Source organism: Mustela erminea, chromosome 5 (assembly GCF_009829155.1).
Source record: "Mustela erminea isolate mMusErm1 chromosome 5, mMusErm1.Pri, whole genome shotgun sequence".
Classification (NCBI taxonomy): Eukaryota; Metazoa; Chordata; class Mammalia; order Carnivora; family Mustelidae; genus Mustela; species Mustela erminea.
This window is the reverse complement of record NC_045618.1, coordinates 46322249-46344442: the sequence shown is the minus strand read 5'-3', so window position 1 is coordinate 46344442 and position 22194 is coordinate 46322249. Positions and strand designations below refer to the sequence as shown.

At 37.0% G+C, this 22194-nt stretch overlaps 1 protein-coding gene across 3 annotated transcripts in view; it reads left to right on the top strand.

The window, feature by feature from the left end:
• CLPX (caseinolytic mitochondrial matrix peptidase chaperone subunit X) overlaps positions 1–15476 on the top strand; it is a 43780-nt gene extending 28304 nt beyond the window's left edge. For all 3 annotated transcript variants that reach the window (XM_032342879.1, XM_032342878.1, XM_032342881.1), the window contains 8 exons: positions 2103–2279; positions 3090–3254; positions 3930–4018; positions 4999–5163; positions 8571–8870; positions 10561–10653; positions 12463–12569; positions 13767–15476. In XM_032342879.1, coding sequence (XP_032198770.1) covers positions 2103–2279; positions 3090–3254; positions 3930–4018; positions 4999–5163; positions 8571–8870; positions 10561–10653; positions 12463–12569; positions 13767–13857 — 1187 coding nt within the window. In that variant the 3' untranslated portion in view covers positions 13858–15476. The remainder of the gene's footprint in view (positions 1–2102; positions 2280–3089; positions 3255–3929; positions 4019–4998; positions 5164–8570; positions 8871–10560; positions 10654–12462; positions 12570–13766) is intronic.
• Positions 15477–22194: the final 6718 nt, after the last annotated feature.

The following is a 22194-nucleotide window of genomic DNA, read 5'->3' as shown; positions in this document are numbered from 1 at the left end:
GCAGTTTTGTTCCAGTTATTCACCTAAATAATTTTTCCCCATTAGGCCAACCTACACTCAGGCCAAAGCCCTATCCTATATTTTTACAATTTCTAACTAGATTTTGCTGAAATAAAAAGAAGAAATTTTCATTTACCTAGGGACAACTAACTAAATTCATGTAGGAGATAGCATTGTTTTTCTGATGTGGATCAGGATGAAGCGCAGCATTGTGAATTATTCACTAATAATTAACTCTCAAATGTAGCACAATTTAAATTAAAAGGTTAATTGAATTTCTTTCTTAAAAAAAAAAAGGTTTATTTATTTGAGAGAGAATGGGAGGGAGAGAGAGAAAATCTGAAACAGACACCCTGGTGAGTGCAGAGCCCCATGTGTGGCTGGATCTCGCGACTGCAAGATCATGACCTGAGCCAAAACCAAGGCACTTTACTGAATGAGCCATCTAGGCGCCCCTCCAATTCCTATTTTGCTAGTTAGAATAACTTTACTTTCTAAGATAATTGAAAGTGCCAGCCAGATGGAATAGGACCATAATAGTAGTTTTATCTGCTGAAAATCTGTCTTTTGGTTTGTTTAAATTATAATGCTTTAGGAAGTACTGATACTTTTTTTTTTTTTAAAGATTTATTAGAGAGAGTGTGAGCTTGTATGTCAGTGGGGAGGAGGCAGAGGGAGAGAGAATCCTCAAGCAGACTCCCTGCTGAGCACAGAACCTGAGGTGGGGGTAGATCCCAGGACCCTGAGATGACCTGAGCCGAAATCAGGAGTTGGTCTCTCAACTAACTGAGTTAACCCTGGTGCCCCGGAAGTACTGATACTCCTTTTTTTTTTTTAAGATTTTATTCATTTATTTGTCAGAGAAAGAGCATGAGCAGGGAGAGAAGCAGGCTCCCCTCTGAGCAGGGAGCCCAATGCAGGACTCAATCCCAGGACCGCGGGATCAGGACCTGAGCAGAAGGCAGATGCTTAACTGGCTGAGCGGCCCAGGAGTCCTGAAAGTACTAATATTCTTAACCCATTTATTAGAAACAAACTAAAAATAAATCCAGAAAACATAAATGGGATATGAACACAGGGCCTCAGATGCTGAGAACCAAGAGCAGTATGGATTTACAAATACGGATAATTGAAAAGACTCTTGGAATTCTTTACTTTTAGCTGAGTGATAACAAAGCTGGTTTGTTTTTAGGCACCCACTTTATAAACTGGTAGTTCATCAGCAGTATCATTCCCATCTAGCTAAGCATTGTGTCTCTAATAAAGAGGGTAAAGAGAGCCAATCGAGATCCTATAAAATCACAAATTCAGATAGAGCCAACGAGTGTTACCATATTTAGTTTTTCTGTAGACTCACAGAATCATTTTTAGATGTGAAAAAGTCTAGAAGACTAGAAGTCACATGTCTTGATATTTTCACCTAATAGGTAAGGAAGCAGTCCCAGTAAAGTTAAGTGATTGCTGTGGTCCTACAACTACACAGTGACAGAAAAAGACTAGAACCCAGATTTCTTATATCTCCATTTTAGTCTTGGTTCTTCTACTGTGTTCAGTGTTTTTCCCTTTCCCTGTAGTCCTACTTCATTTGTACTAAAAAATTCTATATACATTTGCTTGTTTTTTAAGGTGCCTCCAGATCAATTGCATTTTATTCTACTTTCCAACCATGTGCTTGAAATTGATTGGTATTATTGACATTTTATAGGTTTGGAAACAGAACAAAGTTTATATGACTTTCCCAAGATCATATAGCTATTTAGATACAGTGCAAAGGCCAAAGCTAAAGCTTTGTTACGCCTAGCACTATTCTTTTTCCTTTACACTGCCTTCCCATAAGTGAAAGGGCATTCCTCATACAGATTTACATAAATAAGGAGGGTGAAAAGAATCTGTTTACTTTGCTTAAGGTTCCCTGCAAAATCATTGTGTGTTGTACATTTGTTACTAGATAATTTGAGGTTTTCTTTCTTTTTAGGTGAGACAGAATGTCAAAATATTTTAAGTTTTTGTAAATATGTGATCACTCTTAGATTTAGGGCTATTGGACATTTTTTCAAGTAAAATCATATGAAGCTCTAATAATTTCTTTGGCATTCTTTCAGAATTGCTTCAGATCGCCGGAATTAGTCCACATGGTAATGCTTTAGGAGCATCAATGCAGCAACAGGTAAATCAACAAATACCTCAGGAAAAACGAGGAGGTGAAGTGTTGGATTCTTCCCATGATGACATAAAACTTGAAAAGAGTAATATTTTGCTGCTTGGACCAACTGGGTCAGGTAAATAACTTTCTGAAAAAATTACTCATTAAAAAAAATAGAGTATAAATGATTCTGTAACCTCTGTCCTGTGATTGGGGATTCTGGCTCTTGAGAAGAAAATCTAAGGCCAATCTTCGGGATACATTATCAGTATTTCTGCGTAGGCTTCAAGCTGAATTTGAGGAATTGATGCAGATCCTTAACACCTTTTTTTTTTTTAAGATTGATTGATTGATTTTAGGAAGAGTGCACGTATGTGCATGTGAGCAGGGGAGGGACAGATGGAGAGGAAGAGAGTACTCAGGAAGACTCCTTACTGAGTGTAGCACCTGACATGGTTTTGATCCAGGTCCTAGGACCCTGAGATCATGACCCCAGCCAAAATCAAGAATCAGAAGCCCAACTTGACAGAGCCACCCAGGCACCCCAATCCCTAATGTCTTAATGGAAGTTAAATAAAATAATGGGAGTTATTAAAAATAACATACCATTGGGGCGCCTGGATGGCTCAATGGGTTGAAGCCTCTGCCTTCAGCTCAGGTCATGATCCCAGGGTCCTGGGATCGAACCCTGCATCGGGCTCTCTGCTCCGCGGGGAGCCTGCTTGCTCCCCTCTCTCTCTCTGCCTGCCTCTCTGCCTACTTGTGATCTCTCTCTCTCTGTCAAATAAATATAATCTTTTAAAAAAAAATACCATTAAATCTAAATAATAGTAAAGATGTACAAGTAATTTTTTATTATATACTAGATTTAGTTTTTACATTGTTGTACACAGATTGTGTATCAACATATTTTTAGTAAACTTTTAGTTGCTGTTTCCATTTGTAGGTAAAACTCTACTGGCACAAACTCTAGCTAAATGCCTTGATGTCCCTTTTGCTATCTGTGACTGTACAACTTTGACTCAGGCTGGATATGTAGGTGAAGATATTGAATCTGTGATTGCCAAACTGCTCCAAGATGCCAATTACAATGTAGAAAAAGCACAACAAGGTATGTTTTTCAGTATAGGCTGTCTATCTCCAGATGTAGTCTATTGGGGAAGCAGTCTAATATTAAGAAATACTATAATTCTTGTTTTTTGAGTCAAGGAGTAAAATTCTGTAATTGTATAATGATAGCTATGTTAAACATTTTCTAGCATACTGAGGGCCACAAAGTTTGCTTTGTCTTATTGTTGTTAAGATGACTACTAGGGTGAAAGCATGCCAAATTACTATTCCATTAGCTCCTTAATGCTATTATTATTTTTCCTATTCCAGCTCCCCTATAGACTGCTAATCCTGGGGTGGGGTAGGAGAGGGTGCCAGGACAAGTGAAGGAGGGTGCAGGATGGATCTAAACTTTTGCTAGTACCAGCACTGTATACATCTCATGCTTCCCCACTATACCTCTATCACAGCTTCCTAGAATGAAGAACCTGAAAACATTAGTGGGGTGGATAACTAACGTCAAAGAATTGGTTATCATACCCAAGTGATACTCTATAAAACATCTACATGAAATTATGAATGGGAGAGCAGTGTATTTTTATGAAGTTAAGCTCTTGTATATGTAAGGGTAAAAGATTGAATAACCTTTCTCTGTAGCTACCTAGTCTTTTAAAACTGAGGTTATCTTTGTGTGTATCTTTTTCATATTATAAATAGAATCCTCCTTAAATTATAGGAATTGTCTTTCTGGATGAAGTAGATAAGATTGGCAGTGTGCCAGGCATTCATCAGTTACGGGATGTAGGTGGAGAAGGCGTTCAGCAAGTAAGCAGTTGAATATTTTGTTCAAGCCCACTAAAAGGAAGGGAATACATCAACCTCCCAAATATTGTACGTTTGGTTTCACATTCAATTAGATTCTGTTTTGTTTATTTCTCTCACCCCAAACTCCACATACCATTTTAAAGTAGTTCAGATCCTAAGAGAAAGCTGTTGGTTATTTGAAGTACCAAATTACCTTTCTTAGGAAATAAAAATATTTGAAAAGATAGAAAAAATGGAATTTGATTTTTGTTGATTTTATTCTTTAGAGGCCCAGTTAAACATTTCTAGAAGACTTGAGCGTTCTGGTTCTAACTAGACATAAATGAAGTATGTACATGTATCTTATTCTTTTCACTTAGATAATAGGATAAAATAGATAAAATCGTGTTTCATTCTATGTAGAATGATAATTGAAGTCTTAATGATCAAGTGGCCAAGTTGACTTTTTATTGGTAACTAATTATGATATAAAATACAGGATAAGGAGAATTGCTTTCATTTTTATTTTGACTGAGACATAGGTCACACTCATAAAATGTGCTAGGTAATTTTTTTATAAAAGCATCTCAAAATATAGGTAGTCTAAAAGTTTAACACCAGGAATAGAATAGAATTTTAATTCTTATGGAAGACAGATCAACTATTTTCAAGTTTTGAATGTTCCCACCATGGTTGGGTACCATCTTACAGAGTCACTTCTGTCTTTAGGTCATAATTAGGTCTTTGCCATCAAAAGCAACCTTTCACATTGACTATTTCTTGAGTGCATCAGGAGTCTGTAACTATTCCAAAGAAATTTACAAATTATTAATATGATGGTGCATTAGATTTTCATGTTAGTTGTGGAAATGTGGGAGTTTTCGTTAATTACGCTCATTGACCATAACCACGTATTATTTTCCCCCTTTGAATCCCATTTTCTAAAGTAAAATAAATAATATACTTACACAATGATTCTAAGTCATTTCTTCTTTATTTAGGGGTTATTAAAACTACTAGAAGGCACGATAGTTAATGTTCCAGAAAAGAATTCCCGCAAGTTACGTGGAGAAACAGTACAAGTTGATACAACAAACATCCTATTTGTAGCATCTGGTGCTTTCAATGGCTTAGACAGAATCATCAGCAGGAGGAAAAACGAAAAGGTGAGTTTTTCTGAAGGGTTATAGGGTAGTGCACATTTGAAATTACAGAGAATGGATAGTCAGTTTCCAGTTGTGGATTTTTTTAGAGCATACCAGAAATATATTCCTAGGTTGGTGGTGGTCGTTTTTTTTGTTTGTTTGTTTTTAAATTTCAGAATGGTGAATTGAAAGATTTCTAAAGATCATCTATTTAAAGTTCATTTTTAAAGTGTAACTTAATTATTCAGTTTTATATTTTATCTGAGGAGTTCTTTTATAATTTGAGGTAGCTGCATCACATCAGTAAAATTTCTGTTCAGGCCTTTCGCCCAGTTCACTGGAGCCTAATAAAGAGCTTCTCTCCATTTCCTCCACCCAGGAGTTTTCTCAGAGGTCACTTCTGACATTCACAAAATGAGGCAGCCAGTTTGGGGGTTAGGGGAAGGGTTGTGATCCCACTTAGGTTTATAGATGTTTTTAAACATTCTTGATTTGGGGGCACCTTGGTTAAGGGTCTGCCTTTGCTTGGATCATGATCCCAGGGTCCTGGGATTGAGTCCCACATGGGGCTCCTTGCTCAGTGGGGAGCCTGTGTCTCCCTTTCCATCTGCCCCTCCTCTTGCTTGTGCTCTCTCTGTCTCTCTCTCAAATGCATAATCTTAAAAAAAAAACAAACAAAAGGGACACCTGAGTGGCTCAGTGGGTTAAGCCTCTGCCTTCGACTCAGGTCATGATCTCAGGGTCCTGGGATGGAGCCCTGTATTGGGCTCTCTGCTCAGCGGAGAGCCTCCTTCCCCCGCCCCCCATGCCCATCTGCCTCTCTGCCTACTTGTGATCTCTGTCTGTCAAATAAATAAATAAAATCTTTTACAAAAACAAACAAAAAACCACATTCTTGATTTTAACTGGAACTTGATCATATCTGCAGGTACATGCTCAGTACCTATGTTGGTTTCAATAAAATATAATGTCAACATAGTGTCAAGAAGCCCAAACACACCAGTATTTTCCATGTTTTGTGTTTTACATAATAGCTAGCCACAAATGATTTCTTTTATATATATTCTAAATAAATTTGTCATAGATCAATTCTGCTGTATTGTTTGCTTTAAGTCTCCTTGGCTTTGCACCCACTTGTTTAAACAGCAGTTTATTAGCAGTAAAAAAGTAATACTGCTAATGGAATGGTTGCTGTGGTAGTTCCTTTGGATACCCTAGATGAGAAAACACTCTTGTATAAATACTTACTGAGCCATATAATGCTGCTGTTCCGTAGTACCAGGCCTATTCAGCATGGATAAGGTTAGATTTTAATTTTTCATACTAGTTAATTTATGTCATTATTGCTTTTGAAATTTCACATGAATTAGCCTAACTAATTAGAAAGAAGAAATTATTTCTTTGTATGTGAGAGAGAGAGGGAGGGAGATAACTTTATATTCAAAATTCTGGGGGCGCCTGGCTGCTCTCTCAAGAGCATGCAACTTTTGATCTTGGGATTGAGAGTTTGAGCTCCATGTTGAGTGTAGAGTTTACTTAGAAATCTGTAACCAGAGGCAAGGATCATGTTCTGATACCTAATTAAAATTAGTGCTTCCAAAAAGAATTTGAAACTAGAAACATGTAGGAAAAAAAAAACAGTTAAAAGTGATGTCAAAAAAGAGATCAGAAACATGTAGAAGGCAGGTTTAGGTCATTTGAACTTCTTAATGAAAAGTAGGGAGAAATCATGGGCTCTAGTTATTACTACCTGAAAGGGGAAGCATATGAGGTTGGTCTTCAGGAAACACAGATTTAAAAAGAATTTATCATATAGATCTTTATGGAAAAGACACAGAGGTAAGAGAGTCTTCAACAGTGATTTTATAGAGAATTAAATACGTGCATGTGACTGTTGTTTTTAATCAGCCCTTGTTGGAAACCAGGGGTACAATATTAAATAATGCACTTATGTTCCAACCATACCAGGCTGCTTGCACTCCTAAGTTTTATTCCTCTTGCCTTTGCTCATGCCCTCCCCTACTTCAATTCAGTTAGCAAATCTATATTCATTTTTTAAAACTTGGTGAAGCTTTCGTGATCACCTCCTGCCCCTCCTCCCCATCCTTTCCCTCTTGTCTACTGCTGTAATTTCCTGGATGGTTGTCCTTCATTGCACCTGTGATACTTTAATTCCTTCATGTGTTCTCACTCTGAATAAGCCCCATTAGGGTAATGGCTATCTTTAGGTTTGTATTCCCAGTGTTTTATAAGGCTTTGTAAATGTTTGTATAATATAAAATAAATATATTTTTAAATTATATATGCTTATACATAATAAAAGCTTACTAATGTTTAAATTATTGAATGGAAAGTATTTTTCTTTCTGATATACTATTCATGTATACAGCTTAGAGCGTCAAAGGAATGAATTTTTGACTTAAGCAGTTTTCTTACATATCATGAGCTGCTTTTTTCAACAAAAGCTGTAGGACATATTAAAATTAAACTTTCTGACAATTGCCTAGAGTATAGTTCTTTTATATGAACCAAAGTAGGATCCATGCACCTTAAGATACCCAGCCTTTTTTTTTTTTTTTTTTTTTTTAAAAAAAAAAACAATGGGTATGTGTGTGGTTTGGGGTGTGGTTTTTTGTTGTTGGTTTTTTGTTTTTTGTTTTTTTAAGTAACCTTTACATCCAGTGTAGGGCTTGATCTCACAATCCTGAGATCAAAAGTTGCATGCTCCACCAACTGACCCAGTCAGGATCCCCAATACCCAGACATTTGCAGCAAAGTTAGCCTTCTTTTTTAATGTCATTCTTATATGTTTTTTTATAAAATCAGAATTTTTCTAACGTAGGTTGATGTGTGGAACCTCAAATCATGATTTTAATAGGATGTTTAGCAGTGACTTAAGACACTTAAGCATAATTTTCTTATAAGGGCACTTGTTCCATAGGCACTAGTACTATTTACAGTGTTACAAAATTAATTTTGGTTACAAAATAATTACTGTCTCCATTTTAACACATTATAGAAACCACATTTTAGATTTAAGTTCTTACACATTTTAGAAACCACACTAGTTTAGAAGTTTCAGAAAATCCCTACAGCATCATCATCCGAGTTCTAAGGGACCTCCCTTCGTAGTTTTTACCTACCTATTTTTACTAGAATTCATTCTTTGAGAATTGGTTATTAAATGGTAGTTTAGTTCTCAGTTCTAAAGGCAGATAGGTCTGAATTCAAATCCTAACTTTACCACTTATAGCAAGGAGAACTTGGTCAAGATACTTAATTTTTCGAAGCTTATTTTCTTCATTTGTAAAATACGAATGATATTAGGACTTTCATATATTGCAAAGGTCACATGAGGCATGTATGCAAAGTACTTAATACAGTGTAACTTCTTTCTACTATTTTTAATATCTGTCTTTTTTTGGTAGTATCTTGGATTTGGAACACCTTCTAATCTGGGAAAAGGCAGAAGGGCTGCAGCTGCTGCAGACCTTGCCAACCGAAGTGGAGAATCAAATACTCACCAAGACATCGAAGAAAAAGATCGATTATTACGTCACGTAGAAGCCAGAGATCTCATTGAATTTGGCATGATTCCTGAGTTTGTGGGACGGTTGCCTGTGGTAGTTCCTTTGCATAGTCTCGATGAGAAAACACTTGTACAAATACTAACTGAGCCACGTAATGCTGTTATTCCTCAGTACCAGGCCTTATTCAGCATGGATAAGGTTAGATTTTTATTTTTCATACTCAATTTGTGGGGTTTTGTTATTGAAACTCTGCATAAATTAACTTAAAAAGCAAAAACAATCCTGCTTATCTGGAATACCAGCCTATTTCTCACTAAATATGGATCTAGAAAAGAGGGAAAGCAGATTGTGTTATGTTAGACATTTAAGAGCTGGCTTTGTTTTTTTCCTATTAAAATCATCATTGGGATATATAGAGAGGGAGATTATGCCAGCAGACTATTCTCAACCCTTTAAGTCAGACACATAGGATTGTCCTTTCAGCCTTAAAGTGTTAAATGCTTTTGTTGCAGGATACTGTGTATACTTTTATATACTTCTGTCTTAAGTTCCCTCACCTTCCTCATCTACTTCTCTGCAGCCAAACATCCAGTGCCACAAGCCCAGAGGTCCAATCATACAGCATACGTTTGGGGTTTTATGAACTTTGTGTCTTTAAATAATTAGTTTCATTCTCTTCATTCTGCTATCACTACCTCAAGCTCCTTTATCATTCTTTACCTTGACCCATGCTTTTAGCTCCTAAAAAGTCTCCCTGTCTCAAGTCTGTTTCTGAGCACCACCACCAAAATACCATTGTCTTCCATTTTACTTCCAGAATGGATCATTTTTATATTGTTGAACATAATGCCCAGAAAATAGATTTTAAGTTCTTAATAAATATCTAATGATATCAATAAATATCTGATTATATTCTAAATATTAATTAAATATTCTAAATATTAATAAATATCTTAATAAATATCTAATAATATTCTAATGAAAGAATAAACGCAAAGCTAGTTACTTTACTCCTCTCCTTAAATCCTTCATTGGTCCCCTTGCTTTTTTTAATGTCCCCACATTGGTGCTCCCTTAGCACCACTGTGCATACACTGCTGTAAATGCTAGTTTGCTAATTCGTCACCACCCAGTAGACTTAAGTTCCTTGACAGCAAAGATGGTAATTCCTCATTTCATCTCTAGTATACAGGTAGGGGCCCAATAAATGTTGAATAAAGTCTTGGAAAGTCCATGTTAATCTAGAAAACCTCTTCAAGGACTAATGAGAAACTTGTGATTCAAAATACTATTACTTCTCTTAGGCTAATTGACAGAAACAAGTGCTTGAAGGCAAGGGTGTAAAGCACCATGAGAGATAATTACCTTGCTTAAATTTTACACTTTCTGGAAGTAGAAATTCATAACCATAATTTGCTTCATACCAAGGTCTTGTGAAGTGTAGTGTTCCAAAGTATGTTAATCTTTCTTTTTAGTATATTTATAAAGTATCAGTAATTTGAACTCTTGTTTTGAAATTTGTGGTAATTTAGAGAGATTTGTCTAAAGCTTTGCCTTTGTTCTTTAGGATGAGTGGGTTAGTAATACTCTTCAAAATGAGTGATGAGTGTTTTCTAGGAAGTAAGTAATGGTCAAAAAATGCTTTAGTCTGAAAGGGGACAGAGTCAGTCAAGATGTAAAGATTCTGATCCTTGGTTCTAATAGTGAATCAGTATACTTAATCTGCTTGAACTTCTTTATCTGTAAAGTTAGGGCGTTAGTCCCTTTTTGTTCTACAAAGGCTAGAAATGATGATAGGTAGTAACAATTAATAGATCAAATGTTACATGGTTATATTAGGAAAACAAAAGTATTAGCTAAGTTCTCATTTCTTTTTATGTATTTGTAGTGTGAACTTAATGTTACTGAGGATGCTTTGAAAGCTATTGCCAGATTGGCACTAGAACGAAAAACAGGTGCACGAGGTCTTCGGTCCATAATGGTAAGTTGGCTTTACTAGATTATTTTCTTGCTCTTGGTTTTATAAATATTAAGTCTCCATGTTACTACTTTGGAAATATATCCATGGAAGTGGCCTGGAATTGTTTCTTGTGATCATTATTATTATTTTGTCTCCATAGATTATATTTTTCTTTATTACAAAAAAGGAACTGTGAAGTATTGGCAACAAGGGGACTTGGGTGGCTCAGTCAGTTAAGTATCTGACTCTGGATTTTGGCTCAGGTCATGATCTCAGGTTGTCTGCTTAAGATTTTCTCTTTCCCTCTCCCTCCCTGCCTCCTCTCTTTCTCCTCCAAGAAATAAATAAGCAAACATTTGCAACAAAGGACATAATAACATTAAAGAAATAGAGAAAATCAGGATTCTGGGAAGGAGAATTTGAACATTTTATTCGGGCCTTTTGACTAACCTCCCTAGACCACTTCCTCAGACCCATTGAAATTCTCATTCCTGTCTGTTTATTTGAAATTAAATTGCAGATACCATGATATTTTTTTGCCCTTAAATTCTTCACAGTGATATGAACTCACTATTCTTTCTTTCTCCCTCTTCCTTTCTTTCTTTCAAGAGTGTGAGCAGGCGGGGTGGGAGGGTAGGCAGAGGGAGAGAGAATCATAAGCAGGTCCCACACAGCGTGGAGCCCAATGCAGCACTCAAATTTCATGACCAAGATCATGATCTGAGCTGAAATCAAGAGTTGGACACTTTAACTGAGCCACCCAGGCACCTTGTGAACTCCCGGTTTTTGTTCTGTTAAAATTCTAGAGACCCAGCCTATTTTCAGCCATCACCTACTCTATTTATAGTGTTCTCTCCCTCGCTTTCCAGATCTGGCTGTGCAGTGGGTTACTATTTTCCTACGTGCTCCCAAAGCAAGCATATGTTCCTATTCTCTTTTAAGGATTTCATTGCTAATTATTATTTCTCTCATCATAATAGGACTTTTTGATTGGAACTACACATTTACCACAGACAGTTTGAGATTGTACTCTCTAATGAATTCCTAGACTTCAGGTGTTACTGATTAAAGACAGATTTAAAAGCATGCAAACTACAAGAATAGGTCATATAGTTAACATATTTATTTCCTTTTTATTTATTTGACACAGAGACAGTGAGAGAGGGAACACAAGCAGGGGGAGTAGGAGAGGGAGAAGCAGGCTTCCCACTGAGCAGGAAGTCTGTTGCAGGGCTCAATCCTAGTACCCTGAGATCATGACCTGAGCCAAAGGCAGACGCTTAATGACTGAACCACCCATATGCCCCATAGTTAACATTTTAAAAGAAATTTTTACGTACTCCAGTATTTTCCTTAAGATCTGCAGCTCTGTTGAAACAAATGCTTATTTGAAGTCATAGTTCAAAATTGAAGAGTTTGGTAGAGATGGTTTAGGATTAAATCACTTTCAAAGTAAGAATTACCATTTGACCTCTGTGGTAATAAAATATGCCAAGAATTTTGAGTAACACCGGAATCCAGAGGTACAGTCTTACTATATATATGTGCATGGTGGCCTAAGTAGACAGAGCTACAGATAAATAGCTTTCCCTTACAGAATGAATTCTCTCTGAATTTAGTTAGCAGCTGCTTTAATATGAAGAGTATGAAAGCTTTTTATATTGATTTTTTTTTTTTCAACATTCAGTTCCTGGTGTACAGAATTAGGGACTCAGTAATACTTGTTAAATTAATTAATTTGATTGGTGGCATATAGAGCATAAGTATTATAGAACATAAAATAAAAATCTAACACCTTTCCATATAATTCATTACTTCTTACCTCTTTAGGAAAAGCTGTTACTAGAACCAATGTTTGAAGTTCCTAATTCTGATATTGTATGTGTGGAAGTTGACAAAGAAGTAGTAGAAGGGAAAAAGGAACCAGGATATATCCGGTAAAGTGTTTTGTCAAGCTTGAACAAATCTAAAACTTAAGATCAGTTCTTTATTGCTATGGTTTATTGGTCTGTCACAAAAATTTCATGAGCATCCTTATATTCATAAAAGTGCCATAATCTCATAAATTTTCTGTGGAAAAGATGTTCTAATTTTGGTTTACAAAATAATAGTATTTTGTGAGTCTTTGAAAATTTCTTTAAAATTAGCCTTCCCCTAAGGAAGAAGTCTCAAAAGAGATAGAAAAGTCATCCAAATGAGATTTAAATGAACTTTGCTGCTAATTCTGTCATTTATGAGTAACTGGTTTCAGATCTTTCACAAAATTTTCTCTTGGTATTATCATGTTGGTTGACAGATTGACCCATCTTTCACTGCTTCATCTGTTTATCCCAGGGGTCAGCAGAGTTGCTTATAAAGGGCTAGATGAATACTCAAGGGCCACACAGTCTGTATTGCAGCTGTTCACCACTGCCCTCAGAGCACAATAGCAGCCACAGATAATTAGCAGTGAATGAGCATGTCAGTGCGCCATTAAATCTTTATTTAATAAACCAAGTGATGGGCTTTATTTGGCTTGCAGGCTGTCGTTTACTGACCCCTGATCTTTTCAATGAATATAATACACCACTTGATATTAATGTTACATACCAGAAATTAAATTTGTTTTAACTAAGTCACAAGGTGTGATATTTTGTTGCTTATCTTTTGAGATAACTTAGGAGATAGTTGATTCAGAGACATAATCTTTTATTGGTTGATGACAATATATGAAAACTTTTATTCTGATCATAATTTTGGCTAACTTGAGTCAAGCCAGATTTGCTCAGAAGCTATTGACTTCTTTACTACAGATATATGCTAAATGTCAAGGATTTGAGTTGAAATACTAGGTTCAACCTTTTTGGTGGAAAAATGGATTTTTAAAGACTTTGCAGTTGAAGCCTTGTCAATTTATGTCAGTAATAAATTTGTTAAGGAAAATATTGGGAAAATTACAACTCTTAGTTTTGCAGTTCTCAGTATTTCCTTTATTTCACTACTAAGAAATCTGAATGTTAAAAATGCTCTTAATATTTTCCTTTTTTGCGTGTTTTTTCTAGCTAGGTGGATTAATTTATTATTTTGAGTCTAGAAAACATGTTTACCCCTAATTTTTATTTAAATAAAAAAAACCTAATGGCTTTTTATGATAGGGCTCCAACGAAAGAATCCTCTGAAGAAGAATATGACTCTGGAGTTGAAGAAGAAGGATGGCCTCGCCAGGCAGATGCAGCAAATAGCTAAACTGTCAGACTTCTGTCTTGTATATAAAACTTTTCCTTCTTTTGTTTATGATCGTAACTGTCTCTACAGTCTGACATTAAAAGCATTGGATCTATCTTGGATATCATACATGGTCAGAAGCCTTTAGGATGTAAAAATCAGATCATGTATATTACGTAACATCACATTGATTTATACAGAGGACATTATGTGGACTTTAATGACACAGTGTTCAGAGATAAAATGTACATTATTTTGGTTCAGTTTTTAAAAAATATGCTTTAACAAAATTCTTAGGAGTTCCTTTAAGCAATGCAGGTGTTGCAATAACTGGATTTTACAATAATGTTACTCTACAAATGGGAAAATAAATTCTTTAAAATTGAAGATTGGGATACCATTTTTTAGTTCAACCTTTTTTTTTACCCATATCTGTTGCCTGAAAATATTGGAATTTTATTCATCTTGAAAATTGCAATAAATAATCTCTAAGTAGTTAAAAATTTCATGGAAAAGTACTCTGAAAAACCATATTTTGCTGATTTATTTAGCTGTGTTCTTAGTCTTATCTGCTAATGCATGATACCAATTTCCCAGTTGGTACTACAGAAAAGGCCATTCCCTTTCTGACTTGTCTGATTTATTTTCCATCTTTGGTCCATTTTAGTATCATGAGCTTGGCAGATGGAATTGAACTCTGCCTTAAATCTTCAGGAAAAGACCATTTAATTCTGAAAGTAGCATGCATCGTCAGTATGCTATCCTAATACTGTGCACTTATGTAAAGTGCTCAGCTAGTTTTGTTTTGTTTTTTGGTGTTGTATATCTAATTCCTTGGTTTCATAGAACATTAAAGAAAATCTGTACTTCTCTATCAGCAGAAATGACTGTGTCCACACTAAAATATAAGTTAACCTCCATTATAGAACAAAACTAAACTGGGAAAATTTGGAGGGGCTTAATAATGAAAGTTACTTCATTTGATTCTATAAATACCAAAATATTTGGGTACCTTTTAAGCTTAATGATGATACAAGTTTCCATACTGTGTGTTCAGTTAAACTTCATTTGAAATTGTTTAAATCAGAGTACACTTAAATATTTGTTTTCATTATTTGGTTTATAGATTCTTGAGTTTTCCTTTTGCCCCCTTTTTCTTAGGAAAAGAACTAAGCTGTTCACAAATTCTAAATCCTATTGATGAAGAATTGGGCTTTCTATGTTGTAATAACTGATGTGAGTTATCTATGGCTGGTAGGACCAGAAATGCACTTTTGCAGAGTGTTTAAGCCTGGTTGCTATAAAATGGAACAGAAACAGATATCCTTCTTAGTCTCTACTAATGGTTAAAGTTCTTCTCAGGAAGTCTTTCATATTATAACTGTTTATTATCTTTCCCTTTATAGCATCATTGTTTTCCTTTTTGTAGAGTGAAAATTGGAGTAGCTACTAAATACATAAGGGTAATCCTCCAGAAATGGACTGGGAGACATTTTAGTCACAACAGCTTACATTTGGTTTTTGAAGTTGTTAACAAAGCATAATTGATGTTTTTAAATCAAACAAACAGAGTATAACTACAGTTTGTATCTTGAAACTTACGTTTTGGCATTTGAATAAAACAAAAGTACTAAATGAAAGCCAGTGTGGTGGTATATCCATAGCAGTACTATTTTTAAAAGGACATAGTTATCATGAGCTGCTTTATTCTAGTGATTGGTTAATCCTTGGCACTTTCATATCTCTCTAATAAATGCTCCTATTTATATATTCCACAAAGTTCTGTTATTAAAGTTTATGTTAAACATTTATTGAAAACCTCCACTTAAATGTCCTGCGTGGGCCCCACACTAGATCAAACCGAGTTTTTCAAGAAGATTACTAATCTACTAGGGGAAGTAAACACAAACATTTATGCATCATAATTACGGAAATGAGGTAGGTACCAGGTGTGGTGACACAAAAGGTGGTGGGCCAGATGGATCTGAAAGATCAAGGAGGAATTTGCCAGAAAGAAATAACAAAAATTAAATCAAAATCTTGACAAATACGAAACAACTACGGAGCTTTAGGAGTTGGAAAATCCCAAGCTTATTTTTCACATGACTTTTCAGGTATACCATAAGTCCCAGTAGGGTGAAAACTGTATTCTGAGGGCATCTTGGTGGCTCAGACGTTAAATGTCTGCTCTCTGCTGGGGTCATGGTCCCAGGGTTCTGGGATCAAGCCCTGCATTGGGCTCCCTGCTTGGTGGAAGCCTTCTCCCTCTCCCAATCGCCCTGCTTGTGTTCCTTCTCTCTCTGTGTCACTCTGTCAAGTAAATAAATAAAAATCTTTTGAAAAATTTATTATGGGGTGCCTGGGTGGCTCAGTGAGTTAAAGCCTCTGCCTTCAGTTCAGGTCATGATCCCAGGGTCCTGGAATCAAGCCACATTGGGCTCTCTGCTCAGCAGGGAGCCTGCTTCCTCCTCTCTCTCCACCTGCCTCTCTGCCTACTTGTAATCTCTCTGTGTCAAATAAATAAATAAAATTTTTTAAAAAAATTTATTAAAACAAAACCAAAATACCCCCTGTATCTTCTGTTAACTATAATCAGCACTTAGCATACATAATGTCTCCGATATTGGACACATCATATATAATGTCTCCATACATTTTAAAACAATAGAATATCTTGTATGCCATATTAAGTTGTAATTTTAGGCAGAAAATAGTGGGGAATTATTAAAAGGGTATTAAACAGGAGAGTTGCACATCATTAGATGTGTATTTTAGATTGTTGGGAAGGGAAGGCTCAGAGGAAAATGGAGGGAAACATGACTAGCGGCCTCATGGTGGACAGCCCTTCAGCACGTGCCCCTCTCTTACCTCATAATTTTCCTCCTGTTTTTCAGATCACTTCTCATCATGCAGACAAAACCGCTTTCAATTCACATCCACTCCACAGTAAACTAAAAGTTGTTTTTCCTATTTCTAGTTCGCTTCCAGACTTGGATTCTGGGCCAGGTGAGAAGCTATTGGAAGGTTTTTGCACAGAGAAATGACGTAATCTGACTTGTTTTCAAAGACCACTGAGGTTGCACTATAAGCAAACACTATAGATCAAGGATTGAGTTGGACATACTTAGGCCTTTTTATTTATTTTTTTATTACTTTTTGAAAGATAACGGATTGGACTAAGGTGATAGCAGTGGAAGAGTGGAAGGGTAGGGGTTTTTGATTATCTTAAGTGGTATCCCATGTTCTTCAGTGGGGAAACTCAGTATGTCTATGGGACAGTATGGGACAGTTCTTCAGTATGGGAAACCAAGATGTCTATTAACCCTTTATTAATTTATGAATATTACAGTAAAATACAAAGAAGTTTTAAAATTGAAAATAGGCAAATGGATTCTAAAGTACATATGGAAAAATAGGAATGATAAGCAAAATGATGACGACACTCCTACAGTGCTTATGTCACTGTGTTCATTTAATGTAACAACTCTGAGGCAGGTGCTCTTATCAACCCTTCTTGTAGATAAAGAAATTGAAGCCTAGAGTGCTTAAGTAGCTTTCCCAAGGTCACACAACTAGTAAAAACAACAGCCCGGATTTAACTTCAAGGAGATTGGTTACATCACCTTTCCACTAAACAATAGCCAGGATTTAACTTCAAGGAGAGTGGTTCCATCACCTTTCCACCTAATCACGCTGAAAGAAGAACGAAGAGGGGTTCCTGGGTGACTCAGTTAAGTGCCTTCATCTTGGTTTATGATCTCAGGGTTGTGGGATCCAGCCCTGCTTTGGGCTCTCTGCTCATCGAGGAATCTGCTTGTCCCTCTCCCTCTGCCCCCACCCCATGCTCACGCTCTCTTTATCTCCCTCTCCTCTAAAAATGTTTTTTAAAAAAAAAATGAGGGTGCTGCTGCTTATATTTTAAAAAATTCATTAAAAGTATGAATAATGGGGCACCTGGGTGTCTCACTCATTGAGCGTCAGCCTTTGACTCAGGTCGTGGTTGGGATTGAGCCCCACATTGTGCTTACTGCTCAGAGGGAAGCCTGCTTCTCCCTCTTCCACTCCTGTTTGTGTTCCCTCTCTCAGTGTGTCTGTCAAGTAAATCTTAAAGAGAGGGGGGAAAAGAAAATATATATATATATATATATATATATATATATAAAAGCTTTAAAAACTTAAGTGTGTACCAGTGAATAAATGGAAAAGGAAAACCAGAAATATATGTATGAAAATATAGGAGTTAAGTATTGGAAAAGGTGACACTTCAAATAGAAAAATGTTTGGTATTTGATGTAGGAAAGATGTTAGGATTCAAAGCCAATGATCAAAAAAGAATTCTTGAGATAACTTTGGTGCAAAAAGAGTTTTATTAAAGCATGGGGACAGGACCCATGAACAGAAAAAGCTGCATTGAGGTCATGAGGAGTGGCCCATTATATACTTTGAAGTTGGTGGGGGGGTTTAGAGATAGGGGAAGTCTCTATAAAGAGTTTGAAGCAAGGTTTTCAGGACCTTGGGGCTAGCTATTGTTGGGAAAAGCCACTTATTACTGTCTAATAAAACCTTAGGCGTGAGACCCTTCAGATGTGTACCAATAGGTCATATGCTTGGAGGATGATTGCCAACGTGTATCTTGGGGAATAGAGATAAATTTCCAAAGGTTTTTTTTGTTGTTGTTTTGTTTTGTTTTGTTTTTAAGATTTTATTTATTTGACAGAGATCACAAGTAGGCAGAGAGGCAGGCAGAGAGAGGAAGGGAAGCAGGCTCCCTGCTGAGCAGAGAGCCCAATGTGGGGCTCAGTTCCAGGACCCTGAGATCACGACCTGAGCCTAAGGCAGAGGCCTTAACCCACTGAGCAACCCAGGCGCCCCTCCAAAGGTATTTTTATATGTTAAAGTAGACTTACAGGATCCTGGGAAGTTGGGCTAAAATTGAAATTGCCTTTTGTCCTTAGCCAAGTATTAGCATGGAGGCACCTGAGTTCCTAGAGGAATGTCACTCTGCGTTAAGGACTTGTCAATAGGCTGTAGGTAGTAAGGACATTTTTCCCATGTCAGTATTGGTTATCTTACATAATAAATTTAAGATAAAAAAATGAAGGCTTTTATGTACAGTATTTAAAATGATACATGTAAAATGTTGTTTAAAATTTCTGAGAAATTGGGTTGTGGGGGTCAGACATTGATCGGCTCTTGGGTATATAATGTAGTTTTGGGATGCTGGTGAGGTCCGAAGCCAAGGGCCAAAAGAATTCTTGAGACATCTTTGATGCAAAAGGGTGATTTTACTAATGAAGTACAGGGCCAGGACCCGTGGGCAGAAAGTGTTCAGCACTGGGTTTGTGAGGAATGGCTAATTCAATACTTGGGAGTTGGGGGAGGTAAGGAAAGAGAAGTGTCCAAAAGGACTTTGATATGCTAAAGAAGACTCTCGTACTGGAGGCCTGGTTATTGCAAAGCTAAGGTGGTTTTTCCCTCTAGCAAAGCATTAACATTAAGATAGTTGGGAGTGTCCGGACAGATGTTGGGGAGGATGCAGGGAAAGGGGAGCCCTCCTACACTGTTGGTGGGAATACAAGCTGGTGCAGCCACTCTGGAAAACAGTATGGAGGTTCCAAAAAGTTGAAAATAGAGCTACCCTATGATCCAGCAATTGCACCACTGGATATTTACCTCAAAAATACAAATGTAGTGATCCGAAGGGGTATATGCACCCCAATGTTTATAGCAGCAATGTCCATAATAGCCAAACTATGGAAAGAGCCCAGATGTCCATCGACAGATGAATGGATAGAGAAAATGTGGGGTGTGTGTGTGTGTGTGTGTGTGTGTAGTATATATGGTGTATATATATATTGCAGCCATCAAAAAATGAAATCTTGCCATTTGTAACGACGTGGATAGAACTAGAGGGTGTTATCCTAAGTGAAATAAGTCAGAGAAAGACAATTATGATATGATCTCAGTGATACGAGGAATCTGAGAAACAAGACAGAGGATCATAGGGGAAGGGAGGTAAAAATGAAACAAGATGAAACCAGAGAGGGGGACAAACCCTCTCTTAAGAGTCTCTCTTAAGAGACTTAAATCTCAGGAAACAAACTGAGGGGTGCTGGAGTGGAGGGGGGTGGGACAGATGGGGTGGCTTGGTGATGGACACTGGGAGGTATGTGCTATGGTGAGTGCTGTGAATTATGTAAGACTGATGAGTGACAGATAATACATTATATGTTAATAAAAAATTAATTTAAAAATTAATTTTAAAAAAGTTAGTTGGGAGTTTCCTAGAGGAATGTTATACTCTGCCTGCCTCAGTATTTGTCAGTGGGCTTCAGGTTATAAGGAAATTTTATTTACATTCCCTTTTACCTTTGTTTTCACGTCATTATGGAGGGACAGGTGATGTTAGGGCTCCAGGCAGTTGAGTCTATGGGTTTCCAAAAGCTAGGTTAATGATAAGAATGCTTTTCCCTGGGGCACCTGGTGGTTCAATGGGTTAAAGCCTTCGCCTTCTGCTCAGGTCATGATCCCAGGGTTCTGAGAGCCCTGCATGGGGCTCTCTGCTCAGTGGGGAGCCTGCTTTCTCCTTGCATCCCCCCTCCGGCTCAGCCTGCCTCTCTGCCTACTTGTGATCTCTGTCAAATAAGTAAAATCTTAAAAAAAAAAAAATACTTACAAAAATGCTTTTCCTTGTAAATCACTAAGACATTGGTAAACTAATGGAGACATGTCTTGCAACTATGGTCTCTATTAGCTAACCATTTGTTTTCTTCTTTTAGGGCAGCCAGGAGTGCCTGAGGAATATGAAACAAATTTCATTTGGGAGTGGGGGCAGGTGGGGTTTGTAGGGTGTCAGTTGTGCTTTGTCCTTGGCTTGCCTTCTGATCCTTCATCAGTGTGTATCAGGATTCTTTTTTTTTTTTTTTTAAAGATTTTATTTATTTATTTGAGAGGAGAGAGAGCATGAGAAGGGAGAAGCAGACTCCCCAAGGAGCTGGGAGCCCGATATGGGACTCGATCCCAGAACTCCAGGATCATGACCCGAGCCGAAGGCAGTGGCTTAACCAACTGAGCCACCCAGGCATCCCGTGTATCAGGATTCTTACCCATGGAGTCCTCTATTACTGCTTTCAAAAGTAAAGATCTAATGTGATGCTTCAGCAATTGGACATTCACAGTGGGGAGGGTGGCGGGGGTAGAACCTCAAGGTTTCAAGTGACACTTTAAGTTTCACACCCTACACAAAAATTAACTCAGAATGGATGACAGAGTTAAATGTAAACCTACAAAACTTTTAGAGAAAGCACAGGAGAAAATTTTTAGGATGTAGAGCTAAGTAAAGAGTTCTTGATCTGGCTCCAAAAGCATGATCCATAAAAGCAAACACTGGTAAGTTGGACTTCATTAAAATTAAGAACTTTGGTCTAGGGGCACCTGGGTGACTCAGTGGGTTAAGCCTCTGCCTTCAGCTCAGGTCATGATCTCGGGGTCCTGGAATTGAGCCCCGCATCAGGCCCTCTGCTCAGCAGGGATTCTGCTTCCCCCCCATCTCTGCCTGCCTCTCTGCCTACTTGTGATCTCTCTGTCAAATAAATAAATAAAACCTTCTAAAAAAAAAAAAAGAATTCTGTTCTATTTAAAAGCAAAAACAAAAAAATCCTGCCCTGTTAAGAGGATTGACAAGCTATAAACTGGGAGGAAATATTTGTAGGCCAGATATCAATGGATTTGTATCTAGAATACAGGGACAACTCTAAAATATCAACAGAAAAACAATCCAATTAGAAAATAGGCAAAAGATAGGATCAGACATTTCAGTGAAGAAGGTATACAGATGGCAAATAACATAATGAAAATATGTCCAACATAACTAGCCATTAAGGAAGTACAAATAAAATTTAAACCTTGCTTTGCTGCCCACCACTGTCTGGTCTACCTCTTCATTCTTTGAAGCAGTGTGACCAAGAACCACAGGCGCCAACAGAGAAAAAAGCCCCTGCAACAACATGACCCTGCAGTTGCACTCTTGGGCATTTATCCCAAAGAAACAAAGATTTATATTTACATAAAAACCCATATACAAATGTTTATAGCAGCTTTCTTCATGATACCCCCAAAGTGGAAACAACCTGAATATCCTTCAATATGTGAATGGTTTTAAAAAGTGGTTTCATTTTATTCACATCTTTTTTGCACACTTTTATTGCAATATAAAGAAACACTATTGATACAACCTGCATGAATCTTCAGAGAATTATGCTGAGTAAAAGCAGAATCCCAAAAGGTTATGTACTATATCATTCCATTTATATAACATTCTTGAAAGGACTAAGTTACATAAAGGAGTACAGGTTAGTT